General features: G+C 39.2%; 1 protein-coding gene across 2 annotated transcripts in view; it reads left to right on the top strand.

Annotated features, from left to right (window-relative positions):
* FBN1 (fibrillin 1) overlaps positions 1 to 16,440 on the top strand; it is a 265,235-nt gene that overhangs the window by 156,778 nt on the left and 92,017 nt on the right. For both annotated transcript variants that reach the window (XM_070377862.1, XM_070377863.1), the window contains exons 17-27: positions 81 to 233; positions 3,836 to 3,889; positions 5,457 to 5,582; positions 8,250 to 8,375; positions 8,942 to 9,061; positions 9,254 to 9,391; positions 10,223 to 10,273; positions 12,165 to 12,290; positions 14,031 to 14,258; positions 16,001 to 16,126; positions 16,246 to 16,374. In XM_070377862.1, the coding sequence (XP_070233963.1) occupies positions 81 to 233; positions 3,836 to 3,889; positions 5,457 to 5,582; positions 8,250 to 8,375; positions 8,942 to 9,061; positions 9,254 to 9,391; positions 10,223 to 10,273; positions 12,165 to 12,290; positions 14,031 to 14,258; positions 16,001 to 16,126; positions 16,246 to 16,374 (1,377 nt within the window). The remainder of the gene's footprint in view (positions 1 to 80; positions 234 to 3,835; positions 3,890 to 5,456; positions 5,583 to 8,249; positions 8,376 to 8,941; positions 9,062 to 9,253; positions 9,392 to 10,222; positions 10,274 to 12,164; positions 12,291 to 14,030; positions 14,259 to 16,000; positions 16,127 to 16,245; positions 16,375 to 16,440) is intronic.

Here is a 16,440-nt window from a genome sequence, read left to right as displayed (position 1 = left end):
AAGCCAGCTTCAACTTTAACCTGGGGGGTTCCCGTCTGTTGGAAATGATAGTGTGATGACAGATGCTTCTTCCTGTTCAGACACACACATGCGGAGCACATGCTATGGTGGATACAAAAGAGGCCAGTGTGTCAAACCCTTGTTTGGTGCTGTTACCAAGTCTGAATGCTGTTGTGCCAGCACTGAGTATGCTTTCGGGGAACCTTGCCAACCATGCCCTTCACAGAATTCAGGTATGTTGTGTCATGGGGATGCCCTAGTACTGCCAGCCTTCTGCCCCCATCTTCAGTCTTTGTATTTATGGAAGTTACGGGGAAAGATTACATGATACTCTACAGGTACCTCACATACCTTGCAGGGGTCTTGAAAAGGGCTGGTCAGGCTTTGATCACACATTACCCACCAACTCAGCTATCATCTGGATTAGGCTGCACATTTATGCTTCCCGTCTGAATTTCTCCAGCTCGGTAATATTCATGTTCTTTAGGGTACATGCAACGTACCTTGTTTTCTAAAGTTGTTTCACAGTGTTACATTTTGCAGGAGCTATTACAAAAGCAGAATTTTACAGAGTGTAAAAATAAATAATTTTCAGATTACTTGACTGTTTCCAACTTTTTTCCAAAAGTCCATTTGTGAATTTTTTTCAAATCCTTCATGTTGACTTAGGTGTGCGTTCCCTAAATGATTTTATTCCACTCTAGGGAAAAAGTATTTTTCTCAATTCGAAGTGACACAGCTTAGTGAAAAGAAAACTGGTCAGTGAGTCAGAATTCTGCTCTCCAGCCACAGGCAGGCAAATTACTTAATTGGAGGGTTCAGGTTTTTTGGTGAATTTTTGTTTATTTAGGAAATTTTCTTACCTAATTTCAAAAGGATTTGAGATGGTTTACGTTAGTAAACAATTATAAAATTGAATAATATGGAAAAGGATTCCTTGGCCTTTTAATCTGAAAATGAATTGTCCTAGATAATCCAGAAGATCCTCTCCAGTTGTAAATTATTTCTATTTATAAGGCAAAAATAGTTTATTGAAATGAAAGCAATAGACTGTCAACATTTGAACGTAATTTTAAGGTACCTTGGCTGTTGGCATCTAATGTCCTAAAATAGAGTAAGTCCTAATATTGAAAACACATAGCTCTGACTGGTTGATTTACATGTGAGATACAGTTAGTTTATTTCTGGCCTAGATACTATCAATTAAAGATGAACTCACAATTTTTAAGCATTCGCCATTATGAGAATGTTATTATTTGAAATCAGACAGCAATTAAAATCTGTTATAAGAAGTTAGACAAAGTGAAGTGGAAGACTTTTAAAGTCTTTAAATTGGGGGAATGCCAGTTAAAGAAAGCAAGCTTTATTTCGGATGACTGCTTTGCCTGGTGAATAATATACAAATTATCATTAACTATATGATTACTAATCAATGAAATGCATGTTTGCAACAATACTTTGGTTATATAATATACAAATGTAATTCTATCTAAAAAGATACTTCCATGTAACTTGATAGTAGTGTTTTATTAATATTATTCATTTGTATGTTGCTTTAACTTTTCAAAGTAGTTTCCTTGCCTATTTTGAATTTACAAGGTAGATGAGTATCCTGAAACCTAGTACACAAGAATGGAGGTGATTTGTTCATGTCTTGAATGAACAGAATACCCAAAACTTAGAATCCAGGACCCTTGGTGCATACATTTCTCTGTTTTTACATTTTCCTCTGGACCAAGTACATCTTCAAAGAATTCTTGTGATACATGGGAAAGAGGTAGATTTATAATCAGATGACCCAAAGAGAGCAGATTTCTTTAAGCGTTAAAGCTTAAAGACAGTCACATTTGAAGCTTAGTTCCACTAGCTTCTGTTTTATATTTGAATGAATTTACACAAAAGTGGTCTGCTTGTGGAAATGGTTCCATTCAGTTTGGTTTCTCCACCTCTTTGATAAATGAAAATGCCAAATAATGAAGGATCAAAACGTAGGATGTCCCTTATTTCAGGAGAGAGGGGGAGTTTTAGAAGGTACTGAAAGTATCCGAAAAAAATGTGTTTAGACACTTTAATGAAACACTAACCATTTAACATGCAAAGCTCATCTCTGTGCTCTGGAAGTCAAATAAACTATATATGAAGATACATCTCCCTGACTGCTGAGCATTTACTCCTTGTAGCAATCAGTCAGAAAAGTGATGATTAGGAATTTCTCTTCTGCCCTTATTCTACTGTCTCTGGGGCACGACACTAAGTTAGCTCAGGAACACCTACCACGTATTAAGTGCTTGAGTTGTGCTGAGCACTTTACATGTTCTCTCAGTAAATCTATAGAACTACCCTGTGAGTTGGGTATCCTTTTCTACACTTTATAGAAGAGGAAACTAGAAGAGGAGAAAGGGCCTGTTCCCGAGACCCTCAGCAATAAGCATTGTCATCAGCGTTCAAACCCATGCTGATCTGAATTCACTACAGTACCAGCTCCTGCCCAAATGGAAAAGAATAACGACCACAATTTGCTTCCACTTAGGCCAAGCATCAACTAATATAGTGCTAATTATAAAACTGCTTTTAGCAAAACTGGCATGATGTTGTTTTTTCCCTGTTTCACTACTTACGCTATTTCACCAGTGCTTTAATTAATTGCTGAAGTGAGAAAATAAAGAGGATGTATTTCTTTTTGCCACCAGTCTCTGGCTTTCAAACCAGTGGCAGCCACCTTCCCATTGGTTCCCTTTTTGGCCCCTTTTAAGATGATTTTAAAAAGTAAGGGGTTTTACCGCTTTTCTCAAATTTATGTTTGCTGAAAGACAGAGGCTCTGAAGGGTTAACAGTCATTTTTTTTTTTTTTTGGATATGTGTAACTTCTTTGCATCCCCTATGATCAGGAATGCAATTTTCTGTCACATGGAATTATAGGTGTGTTTGCTTTAGCACCAAGGTGCAAGTGGCTTCTGTTAAAAAGGTCCATCCCTAATTTTTAATTCTCCTATTGCTTAAGCACAAAGGATCTGCATTTGACTATGAAACTCTAGTTGCCTGAATCCATAGGCAACTATGGGAAAATTAGTTTCTTTTCCTGGGATTAAGTGTGATTTCCTATTAGTTCTTATTTCCATCATTCACTCTTAGGTTCATCTAAATATTGTTGGAATTGTGTCTAAAACACTGTATGGATTTTAAGAAATAGAAATCTGATTCCATCACAAATTTGGGAACATATTCTCTATACTGCCGTTTCCTCAATAAGATCCAGTTTTAACGTTTTGCAATACTTACCCTATGGATTTAATATATAGAATGAGTCTGGCATCCTGATGAATATTAACTCTAAAAATACACATACATGCAGGTGTACACACCCTCGTATTTTGTGAGGGAAGGCTAGAGAATTTGCAGAGAAATGAGAAAATGTTAAGAACTTGTTCTGAAAAAAAAAAGCTCGAACGAAGAAAAAAATGTATTCCCAAGATGGTGGGAGAGAGTTTTATTAACAGTTAAGAAACCACATTTTAACAGGCACATTTCACTGTAAGTGTAAAGTGTTCCCTGGTGAACAAAATCAAGTCATAGGAAAAACACCTTTTCCTAAAGCGCTTTGCACGAGGAATTGCTGGAACTTGCGTATATCCTTACAAGTCGTTTTCCATGGTGATTGCGGAGCCTTTAAATGGGAGCCCTGGTGTGACTCCCCCTGGGGGGGATGCCTCCTTTTCTGTTACCACTTTATTTCAGTTCCACTCTCTTTGGAGGAAATGATGTGTGCAAAGCCAAGGGCAGGATCGACCTGTTCTGCAAACAAGGGAATCATTTACTATCTGTTAATTTATTGCAGCGGAGTATCAGGCACTCTGCAGCAGTGGGCCAGGAATAACGTCAGCAGGCAGCGGTAAGGACTTGTTTTGAAATTTACTACCTTAAGCATGTGCAGAGGCAGCCCTGGGCCTTCCTGTGGGTTTCCAGTTGGTCCCTTTACACCAGTCTGATCTGAACCCCTTCTCTGACTCTCACGGTGTGATCTACCTGGGACACTTGGAAGCCCCCAGTGGCAGAATAGAACAGTGGCTCAGTGGGTCCTAGGGTTGCTGGGTGTGGGTGTGGGACTTCATACTGAAGTATCGGGTCCTCTCCCAGGGTGGTCGATGTGAGCGAGATACAGTGGCTGTGGTAGCTCATTTATGAGAAGGGGCAGCCTGGCCCTCCTTTGGGTCTACTGCTGTCAAGCACAATTCAGGGTTACAAGTTCAGGTGAACCCCTGCACATTTTGAACATTTTCTTAACTAACAAGGGGTCAGTCATTAACAGATGGCAATAGGGATCCATCTTGTATTTCGTAGCAGGCAGTGATAGCAGTTAGCTGAAAGAAAATGAAATGTTTAAGTGTAGGAGTTAGAACCAGAGAAATACTGGTGCCATGAAAGAAATTAAAAGGGAGAATTGGAACAAGTATAAACACAGATAAGAAAGAGGAAGAGATTACTTTATTAATATAAAACTAAATGATTTGATTCAAGAGAATTATGGCTGAATTGACTGTCAGTTCATTCTCTTGGTTGGTTTCATCAGTGTGTATGGATGACATAGGGTTGGGGTGGGGTAGATATTTGGAGGAGAAAAGAGAAGTAAGGAACTGTATAATGAAAGAATTAGTAGGGAATAAATAAATTCTGATAGGAATCTGGGAAAGAAAAAAGGTCAATCTTGATTTATAGAAAAGTCAGGGAACAAGACTTGAGAGTAGCCACTCACTGATGGTCACTTTGCATCACCCTTGACTATGAGGGCTCTCCTTGGTCTGGGAGCACCCAGAAGAAGGTGCTCATCCTCATCTGGCCAGAGCAGCAAAGGTGTTTCCAGAGCAGGTGATGATTATGCACATTTTGAACCAGTGATTAGGCTTGCTCCAGGCATTCCCAACACAGAGTAAAGAGGGCATTATGTATTGGTCATGGCAGAGTAAAGGATTTAAAGCAACTAAATGGCATTCATATTTTAATTTAATCATGAGGATATTATTGAACCTACAAAAGTCTGAACCTTGAGAATGACACAATCACTTTGTTTTTAGGCTGTCTCGTGGCAATATAGAAGATAGATTGAAGAGGGACAAGCTGATGGCAGGGAGACCACTTATAGGAACTTGGACTCTGTATTTGATCTACTTTCCCATCTCGGTGTTTGGACAAGAGAAAGTCCAAGGGTTCTCCTTTTGATTAAGGGTTGGTAACCTTGTAGTTCTAGCTCAGATGCCAGCTTCCTCTCAGGGATTGATGGAGGGAAGACTTGATTCAGAGTATCTTGCAGTAAGAAAAAAGGGATCAAGTTTCTTATCAAGAATAAGCTTTTTTTATTTTCACAAGGTCCTGATATCTTTACATTTATTGTAATTTTTTGACAGTCCATTTGATATTTACTTTAGCATGTTAATGCTTATGAGCTTTTTTTTGTGGTCCAGATATAAATGAATGTGCATTAGATCCTGATATTTGCCCAAATGGAATTTGTGAAAATCTCCGTGGGACCTACAAATGTATATGCAACTCAGGATATGAAGTGGATTCAACTGGGAAAAACTGTGTTGGTAAGAAGCTTCACTGTTTTCTAAGACGTTTCATGCATCATGCATTCTTTCTTTTGTTGCTTGAGCAAACTGCTTGGGTACCTTAAGGACTTGACAGATGGATGCTCTATACTAGGGGTATCAGCATAGCTGCATCCTGACGGCTTATATCTTTTGTTTAACCACATCAAGGGTGGACCATGGCAACCATCCCTCTCATACAGTGTACAGTTCTCTAACTGTGCAGGTTGAAGCTGAGTGCTACCCAACTGGATGCCTTTGTTGTTAAGGCTGCTACCAATTGTTGTTGTGGGCAAAGTAGACATAGCACTTATTATCAAAGAAGCAGAAATCTTACTTTAAGTATTTTTATCTGCTTTCCTTCTTAATGTGTGGCATTTGCACTCACATAAGAAGAACTAACAACAAATCAGAGCATCTTCTCTGCCCCCATTCAAATCAGCTTTCCCCGCATATTTCAGGCTAAATAAGTACCTAAGAAAATGGAGGATTGAAGCAGATCAGGGGAGACACTGACTTACCACAACACCCTCTTATTTTGACTAGTGGGTTTCTTTTTGTCTCCCTAACTTTTATTGCTGGCCCAAACCTGGCCTTTCAGAAGGAAAAGTCTACATTTATGATATATACTGAATTTTGAGAAATGATTTCTTTCTCTCTCATACCCTTAATTTTAGGGCCCCTTTTTTGGGGAGAGTATAGTTGTTATTTGAGTACACATAGTACTTTCAAACTAGACTCATCTCAAAAGTTTTACGATTTCATTTTTCTATAAGAGCCTCTCTACATTGGCAGACTTGAAAAATCATTGTTTATTTGGACATGCCAGAAAGACACAGAGATGTTTTAACTTTATCCTGAAATCACCCCACGCGAAGCAAACAGAGAATCTGGGACGCAGAAGGGATTCTTCTTTCAGAGTTCTAGTGTCTATTCCAAAGGCGGTCCCATTATCATCAGAAGGATGTTCATGTTTCAGGACTTCCCTGGTGGCTCAGTGGTAAAGAATTCTCCTGCAGTGCAGGAGACATGGGTTCAATCCCTGGATCGGGAAGACCCCCTGGAAGAGGAAATGACAACCCACTCCAGGATTCTTGCCTAAAAAATTCCATAGACAGAGGAGCCTGGCGAGCTACAATCCATGGGGTCACAAGCAGTTGGACTTGACTGAGCATGCATGTTCATATTTCAGGTTGTGTTCAGAAGTATGAAGTTAGAAATCAAAGATCCACTCCAGCCACTTTCCAGAAAATTCCAGGGATTGGCTCTTTTATTTCTTAATCCTCAGGTCCTTAAAGTTCCATATTCTTCTGACATCATCAGTTGAGAATTGCAATATTGACCCTTTGGGGAAGTGTTAGCATTTGTTATACAATTTTGACAGAATTCTCAGCATGCTGTTTGCCCGGACAATAACATCACTTTCTGCTTGATTTTCCCGTATTTTAAGTACTTTATAAACACAGCCCTCTACATCTGTGAGTTTTGTATTTGCATATCTAACCAACCTCAGATCAAAGATACTTGAAAAAAAATTCCCGAAAGTTCCCAAAAGCAAAACTTGAATTTTCCATATACCAGCAACTATTTACATAGCATGTATGTTGTATTCGGTATTATAAGTAATCTAGAGATGGTTTAAAGTACAGAGGAGGATGTGCATAGGTTATACGCCAGTACTATACCATTTTATATAAGGGACTTGAACATCCACACATTTTGGTAACCTGGATGGCAGGGATGGGGTTCCTGGAACCAATCCCCTGCAGATACCAAGGGATCACTGTAAGTTGCTGATTGAAGTCTGTTTACTGATGTGAACCCATGCAGCTCTCTAGTACCGAATTTGTGTATACTTCATGTAAGGACCACTAGCTTGTCAGATGATAATCTAAGCAGAATCACTCGGTGTGTAAAAAGTTCCTTGTGAATGTGTGGCCTGCTTTGTGGGCTGTATGATGTAGTTTAGCTCAGTGTGGTATAGCAGACTGTTTAAGTTCCACACTTCCTCAATTATCTAAGTAATACATAGCAGAAGTTTGATTTTGTATCACACAGGCCTATTACTCAGCTCTCTGAATCTCTAGTTTGCATTCTTCATGGCAATTATAAAGTCTACAGCTTGCTTCATACTTTATAAACATAACTGGAGACCACTTAAATTATTCTGAAGAAGAAACACCCATCCTGGAACTCATACTTATTAAAGATGGACCATACTTTCTAAATATTTAGTCAATTATTTAAAACAGTGGGATTAGTCCTTTTAACTTTGGCACAATGAAGCAATTATATATTGGGTTGGCCAAAAAGTTCATTCGGGTTTTCCTGTACCATCTTATGGCAAAGAAATAGAAAAACACCAAACAAACATTTTGTCCAACCCAATAAATAATGATTTTCAGCAAATCTAAGTTATTTTTCCTGCCAAAGAAGTGAATCAAATGGTCTGGTGATTTTAGACTTTGTAGATACCTAGTAAAAATAATCAGATCAGTCACCTATTTTTTAAAACTAGGTAATTTTGGCAAAAACCAATGGTATAGGAGTTTTGCTCCTTCCTTGAATCAATCATATCATTATGACCTTAAAAACATAACTTAAAAAAAGCAAAGAAATTGCATGCGAAGGATAAGATCTTTTAAAAGTTTACGTTTTATTTTCCAGATATTAATGAATGTGTATTGAATAGTCTGCTTTGTGACAATGGACAATGTAGAAATACTCCTGGAAGTTTTGTCTGTACCTGCCCCAAGGGATTTATATACAAACCTGAACTGAAAACCTGTGAAGGTAGGACTAGTTTTTGTTCTTATACCATGGACTTTGTTGCCTTTTGGAGATCCATTGGAAAAGCACAAAGATAAATTAAAGCCACTTCTTATTTTAGACAGTTGTGTCGTGTAGTTGAGGTTCTGTGATCCTGAATGACACTTGTATACACTTTATAAGCTGCTGATAATACTTATCTGCAATTGGCCTTTCAATCACCATTTATTTCACATTCAAATGCTATTTAAGAGTATCCATTTTGTATTTTCCTGCATTTGGTATTTTATTTACCAACATTTAATAGATTAAGAAAATATTAGATATATGCTATTTGAGTAAATAATTCAGAAATCACGCTTACATTTGCTCCAGATTTTCTGAATTAAAAAGATTCAGCCATGTGCTGAACATAGAGATGTGCTCAGTTATTATTTTTGGCATTCCATCTAGTCTAGGGAAAAAAATCTATCTAGACCAGCTTTATTATCTAATGAAGAATATGTGGTAGCAGTTGAGACCAAAGTTTAAAGATACATTCGTGCCCAAGACTAGTTTTTAGCAGTAATGTAGACCTATTTTTGTTTCAGACATCGATGAATGTGAATCAAGTCCTTGCATTAATGGAGTCTGCAAGAACAGTCCGGGCTCTTTCATTTGTGAATGTTCTTCTGAAAGTACTTTGGATCCAACAAAAACCATCTGCATAGGTATTTATCTTTCCAAGAATGATTTTCCTGTTTTATCAATGCTGCTGTATTTAATGTCCACTTTTATTGCAGAAGGGTTTCAGTATGGAAAAACAAAATTTTAAACTATCATTATCCCAATGTACATGTTTGAATTTTTGAGATAGATTCTGTTAATTGTCTATTAAATATCATCACCCCCTGCCCCTACAGAAACCATTAAGGGCACTTGTTGGCAGACTGTCATCGATGGGCGGTGTGAGATCAACATCAATGGAGCCACATTGAAGTCCCAGTGCTGTTCATCCCTTGGTGCTGCCTGGGGGAGCCCATGCACCCCATGCCAAGTCGGTAAGAGAAGGGGGTGCCGTGGCTCCTCTGCTCACTGGGCATTTTACTTGGACCTTTGTTCATTTAAGTTCACGTGGGAATTATAGAAGATTTTGTTCTGATGACCTCAAGGAAACATGTAGCTGTGTAGGAAATTAAGTGTCAAGGGCAATGATTGTATGTGATTTGGTTAATTCATTCTTTTCTGTCACCACACTGTAATGTAAGTTATCTGGTGTGGCTTTCCCAGATCAGCAATTCTTATTGGCTCTCTTAGGAACTTCATGATTAAGGGTCCTGAGTTTTTTACAGGCACAGGTTTTCTTCCCCCAAAAATATTGATATAAAGGAACCAGAGTTCACGACTAAAGTTATTGCAAAACTGAGGTTTGAGAGCCTTGCTAATGATTCTGTTGATTCAGTGTTTGGATATATAAATGTGTGAACTGATAATAGTGTGACTGCTGCAGGGCTTGAGCCCTGCCCGTTCTAGACTTTGTTTTCCACATTTATGTTACAGTAATGCTATAGTATGATTCATGTTTTAGGGGTCACAGCAAGACAGAAATCAAATCAGTTTGCTTCTTAGGCATCACCATAGTGAGATCTTTAGGGTATCTTTGAGCCTTTCAGAATCTCACAGATGGACTGAGCTTTATTCAAGGAGACATTTCATTCTTCTCCCTCACCTATACAATCTCAGTGACACTTCGTTGCCTCAGAATTATTCATAGCAATAAAATCAATTCCATGTTAAAGGGCCTCTGTCATGTTTCTAATATTGTGTCATAAAGTCTGGATATTGTTATCTCAGATTTGTTTTTTTGCTTTTTGTTTGTTTTTTTGATACAGATCCCATATGTGGGAAAGGCTATTCAAGAATTAAAGGAACACAGTGTGAAGGTATTTATGATTATTTATAAATCATAAATTTCTGCATGCATGAAGAAGAATGCTTGTATTAACTTGGACTGCATAAAGCTGTCATGTAACTTCCCAGTGAGAAATATGTAGCAGGGGAAAAAAAATAATGAGAACTGCCGAACCTGTAACAGACATGAATTTCACAAGTGTGTGCTCTTGCCAGTGTCAGAGCTCTATGGCCAAAGGGCAGAGCGTCTTGAAAATGATTTAGGCTGACCGTAGTTTTGAGTGACTACAATTTCAAAGTGTTATCTATGGGGAAGAAAAAAAAAAGGAAGTTTGTGATAAGGGTGCAAATCTTGCATTTCTCTTGATTTTCTCCTGGATCCTTTTGTTGTTATTGTTGTTTGTTTCATGGTTATGTATGATGAGAAAGACACACCTCTATTGCCTCATTTTTGAGAGTCTACATGGATTCTTTCTACTTTCCTGTGATTTTTCTTTTCTCATGGAGTCCCGGGTAGACAGACATAGGTCAGGGTGACTAACACAACCTGACATGACACAGCAGCTGAAAAATTTTAAAAACAGCAATTAGTCCCATATGTGGAATGAAATGAACTTTTTTTCCCTGCTAAAATAAAGAGGAACACTACAACCCCCACCCAAGAGCTTGCTTTCCAAATGATGACTGAATCCTTTGGCCTCTCTCTGGTCCAGACCCACTGTTAATAACTTATCTGACCTCAGCAGCATATTTTGGTATACAAGTGGACCCAGAGCAAAACAGCCCCAAAAAGGTACATTTCCCCCTCCCCATTTATTTCTCTTATACGGAAAGATTTAGAATTTTTTTTTTTCAACATCCCTGGCTTGGAAAGTTATTTCTTCTAAATAGAGACACAGTGTGTGTGAGTTTCTTGACTAATGCTACCCCTTTTTGGCATTAGCAAGTAAGTAAGTGCCTTTCTTTGGGTTAACTTGATGGTGAGTATTTTTCCAAAAACAGTGCAGAGAACACAATGCTCTCCCTTCAGCAAACTGGGAAGGGCTAATATGTTTGAGAGAGATGCAGTGAATGATGAACGAATGACCGTGAGCACCTTCCAGCTCTCTCCAACCCAAGCTGGAACCACCAAGGCTTTGACAGGATAGCTCGAGACCATTGCTGAGTTAGAACTAGAAAGTTACACACTTTCTTGGGACATCTCAGCACCTCTCAAAGGAGACTCTTTTGATTGGCTGCACATATTCCCCAGTGGTGGATTTTTTCTGTGCTTATCTTCAAGCTATTTCTTCTTTGCTAATTTGAAAGATCAGACTTCTGTTTCTTTTCTTAATTCCAGCCATCTGGTCTAGTAAAGCTAATTAAATGGCTTCTGGGAGCCTTAGCGCTTCCCTGATAGCTTAGATGGTAAAGAACCTGCCTGCAATGCAGGAGACCTGGGTTCAGTGCCTGGGTTGGGAAGATCCCCTGGAGAAGGGAATGGCTACCCAGTTCAGTATTCTTTCCTGGGAAATCCCATGGACAAGGGAACCCAGCAGGCTATAGCCATGGGATCACAAAAAATCAGACGTGACTGGATGACTAACACTTTCACTTTCTTTCACTTGGGAGCCTTACCTGAGATGTCCATAGTACCCAAACTTGTCTCTAAGAACTCCCACAAACTCCCTGTTTTTACAACTCAAAAATTACTCCCTGGGACTGATAGAGAAGCAATAATATCTTTGTTAATGGGTGAGCTCTGTCTGGTGGCTTTTTAAACATCCTAGAAATTCTACATGAATTATTTAGAAGCAAACTAGTTTTCTACTTACTAAGTTAAAATGGCCTTTTCAGTTGTGGGAATATGACTCCCTGAATGGAATAAAGTAGAATTGTGCTATGCAGATGTATTAACTTCGTGCTTTCTTTTTTTCTTCATAGATATAGATGAATGTGAAGTGTTCCCAGGAGTCTGCAAGAATGGCTTGTGTGTTAACTCCAAGGGATCATTTAAATGTCAGTGTCCCAGTGGGATGACTTTGGATGCCACAGGGAGGATTTGCCTAGGTAAATACTGAGCTCATTACTTTTCTAATGAACATTTCTTAACAATTATTCAGAACTCAGAAGATAGACCTGAATATTCAGTTTCAAGTACAGACACACACACATCCCAAATTCAACATTTCTATTAGCATTCATAGTGGTTTCCTTGACAAATAGCTTTCCTGACTCAGCTCTTTATTCCTTATAAATAGTAGGGAACCTGACAGTTCTTTAATGATATGTGATTATTCATTAAACTGCTACCATCACAATTATTATTCTAGAGCTCTTAAATCTGTCCTCCATATGCCATGGATGTAGAATTCTAGGTGATCAGTAAGGAGAACATTTTTGCTTAATCAGAAACTGTAGCCTTAGCCTGCTAGGCAAGCCTGCCATTAGCCAGAAAGACAGGTCTTTTCAGGAAACTCCTGTGGGTTTCAGCAGTAAAGACTGTAACAGCCTGAGTAGTGAACCTGAGGGAACGAGGCCTGTTGTCACCATCAGCCATGGTGTGACTCTCCATGACAACTGCTAGAACCCAAGTGACAATGATGTGGAAGAGATTGGACACAAAACTTTGATTTTTAGAAACCTGACCTGTGGACTCTTTGGTGGTAGATTTGAGATCCTGCAGTCATCATGTGGAGTCTTGGGCTTTTTCTGGTGTTACTGTTATGGCTTCTGACTCCCAGGAATAAAATCCTTTGGATAACTGGTTTTGGAGTGCATGACTCTGGAAATGATGCTCAGCCACATTGTGTATCTGAAACTGTGTGATCCTGAAGAGCATCTTTAGTGAAAGACCACTGTAGGTGGTTGAAAGAGTGGCATGCATTTAAAAGATACAGCTCCTTTATGAATTAGGATTAATCACCCTTTAAATGTGAAACTTTATGGTTTACAATGTAAGCAATGCAGAATATAAAAGCTGGAATTTATAACTATGGATGTCAGTTAATCCCATTTTGAGCCTTTGCATCTTTGTTTAGGAGGATTCGCAATTAATGAGAACCTTTTTCCAGGTTCTTAAGTTGAAAGATGCTTCAGTGTTTAGACTAGGATTCATTTTGAAATTAACCATCTTAATAGACACAACCCAAATGTGGAATTTCACAGAAGGCTTCCATAGCTTTCTAGCATTAAAGGAAGCCAACATTCCCACATGTACACAGAAGAATGTGCACATAAGCACATGCTGAGGTGAAGGAAATACTTGAGGAGTCAGTGGCTCTTCTTTGCTGTTTTCCCTCTCTAATCTCAAGGAAGGCAGTCCTCATTTCAGAGTTCACCATTCTACCTCTCCAAAAATGAAGTGGATCTGAGGAAAGGGTGCTGGAGCCAGCTGAGATGTTTTCCGACAATAAAGACTGCAGTTGGCTTTCAGCTAGAGTGATGTCAAGACATCATAGAGTACATGCATTGGTAATTAGCCTGGTTGGATAATGAGGAATACGTTTCCCAAAAGAGCATTGCAGGATTTCTCCGAATACTGCTGCTTCTGGGGAATTATCAGAAAATGCCTAGCATTGAAAGGATTCTTGCCACAAGAGGAGATACAAAGAAATATGAGCTGCCAGCAAGCCTTTAGGAAGCAGAAAAACCCACCACAAAGCCTTTGAGGGAAAAAAAAATGAGTTTCAGTCAATAAGATTATAGTAAATTACTGTGTGTGTCCCACTTGGCCTAACACAGGCTGGCAGTCTGAGGCAGTGGAGAGTAGCTCTCTCCTCAGCCCATCTCTGTTTGCTCCCTCGGCAGATATCCGCCTGGAAACCTGCTTCCTGAGGTACGAGGACGAGGAGTGCACCCTGCCCGTGGCTGGGCGCCACCGCATGGACGCCTGCTGCTGCTCAGTCGGGGCAGCCTGGGGCACCGAGGAGTGTGAGGAATGTCCCGTGAGAAACACACCTGAGTACGAGGAGCTCTGTCCCAGAGGACCCGGATTCGCCACAAAAGAAATTACAAATGGCAAACGTTTTTTCAAAGGTACAGTGGTGTCAGTGGTTGATTGCTCTTCTTTTCGGTCAATAGGATGCCTTTTCAGGAGTGCAGAGTTCTGCTAGCAGAATTACAATAAATGTCATCAACATGGTCATCCCTGGATCATCATCTCAGGATGCCTTCTTTGCTTTCTGAATTTTATATGGCAAAATATTCACTCCATTACGAAATTTCTTTTTCTACATCTCGGGGCTTCCTGTGGTCACTTTCCTCTCCCATCTAGTCACTATTAAGTATTATAGTAGATTTTGATATTATCCTAAAGCTAAGCATAAATGAAAGAAAAATCTTGGGAAATGTTTATGCCATCTGCGGAGGCCCTAGAGATGACCTTTATCTTGTCACCTGTGGCTCATGTGTTTGCAGTGTTCATTTGAGGTATTCATGTCACTGTGGTCCACCTGAGTATAGATAATGGTGTGAGAAACCCAGTGGCAGGGCCTCCTTGTCCAAATGCACTGAAATTCATTCCTGTAGCAAACACACTCCAGTGACTTAAGATATTTCAAATTTTATCTTCTTTTGCTAAACATAAAACCCATGTTAAAAAAAAAGAAGTCACAGATTTAATCTAATTTCAAAATTGAGTTGCCATTTTATGCACCATGATACAAGAACGTGTTTACTTCAGCATGTGGAAAAAAATCATAATTGGATACTCAAAATTCCAGTTATTCAGGGATGCCCAACTTTAGCTCCCAGTGTAGAATTTTATGTCATTTTCCCGTTGTGTCTGAGTCTACTTGTTATACTTCACAATTAAATGAACTTATAAAAATGGGAAGTGAGCATGTAAATCTTACCATCCTTAATTAAAAAGTGTTAACTTTTTTCCTACTGAGCATTTGGTTCAAGAAATCCTAGAGATAAAGCTGTACCGTCTAGAGAGACAGTATCTAGATGGCCTTCTTACATGTCTCTCAAGTAAATTCAGAGAAACTTAGGTGATTTGAATTCAAAAATTGTGGTGGTCCATTGCCAGAGAAGGACTAGATGTTCCTGAGATTTAATCTGCCAGTTCTGTCTCTCGTAACATTTGGTAGCAATGAACTTGATTCCTTAAGCTCTAGGTCTTGCTTTAGAAAGGCCCTTATAAAGGGAAACTCAAATCACATGTTACAAGTGCAGTCCCCACATACATAGGAAATATTGGACACTTTAATTGTATTAATGAAACCTTCATGTTAATTGAGAAAATATTTTAAATCAGTACTCCTTATTTAGAATGTGTTTTAAATAGTATACAGCATTTATAAATAATTTAAATTACAAATGACATCTCTTTTGAAATTATTTTTAGGTATAAAAAAAAGTGTCAGGAAGCATAAATGAATGTCTCATTCCGCTACATACTCAATTTGGTAGCTATAGGAAAGTCTATTTGAAAATCCTTTATATGCTTTACATATAGACACTAGTGACTTTAAAATTTTTATTCATCCATTCAGCAAATAGTTCAGTGTTTGGTATGTGTCAGATAGTGTTCTGGGCTTTAGAAGGCCAAATAAACCCACTCTTTACTTATTTAATAATACTTTCTAAAATGGAGATGTTTAGAAGTCTAAAACTATTTACAAAGTCCTATTTCTGATGGTCATCACATTTTTTAAATGCGTGTGACCAAGACCTTAAATCAAGCCCTTCTGTCTCCCTGGGTTTCACATGGCGCGTGGATTCCTCCTAATGGATCACTTATGGATTTGTCCCACACTTAATTTCTCTTGAAGACATCAACGAGTGTAAGATGATTCCCAACCTGTGCACCCACGGCAAGTGCAGGAACACCATTGGCAGCTTCAAGTGCAGGTGTGACAGCGGCTTTGCTCTGGATTCTGAAGAAAGGAACTGCACAGGTCAGTGAGGGGCTCTCCCTGGAGTGACACCCTTGGGCACCCTTGGTCTTTAACATGTGGCCACAAGGAGTAAAGCTGTTCTGATGCTCACCTGCTGCCTACTTACCGCCTTTGCGCAGACATCGACGAATGCCGCATATCCCCTGACCTCTGTGGCCGAGGCCAGTGTGTGAACACCCCCGGGGACTTTGAGTGCAAGTGCGATGAAGGCTATGAAAGCGGATTCATGATGATGAAGAACTGCATGGGTGAGTGCGTGACCATTGGATCAGCCCAGGGAAGAAACGAGCCAAGACGCTTGGGTGACTCATCGC

Source organism: Bos mutus, chromosome 10 (genome assembly GCF_027580195.1).
Source record: "Bos mutus isolate GX-2022 chromosome 10, NWIPB_WYAK_1.1, whole genome shotgun sequence".
NCBI classification, from domain to species: domain Eukaryota; kingdom Metazoa; phylum Chordata; class Mammalia; order Artiodactyla; family Bovidae; genus Bos; species Bos mutus.
Note: the sequence above shows the minus strand (reverse complement) of the source record. Positions and strands in the feature narration are given on the sequence as shown.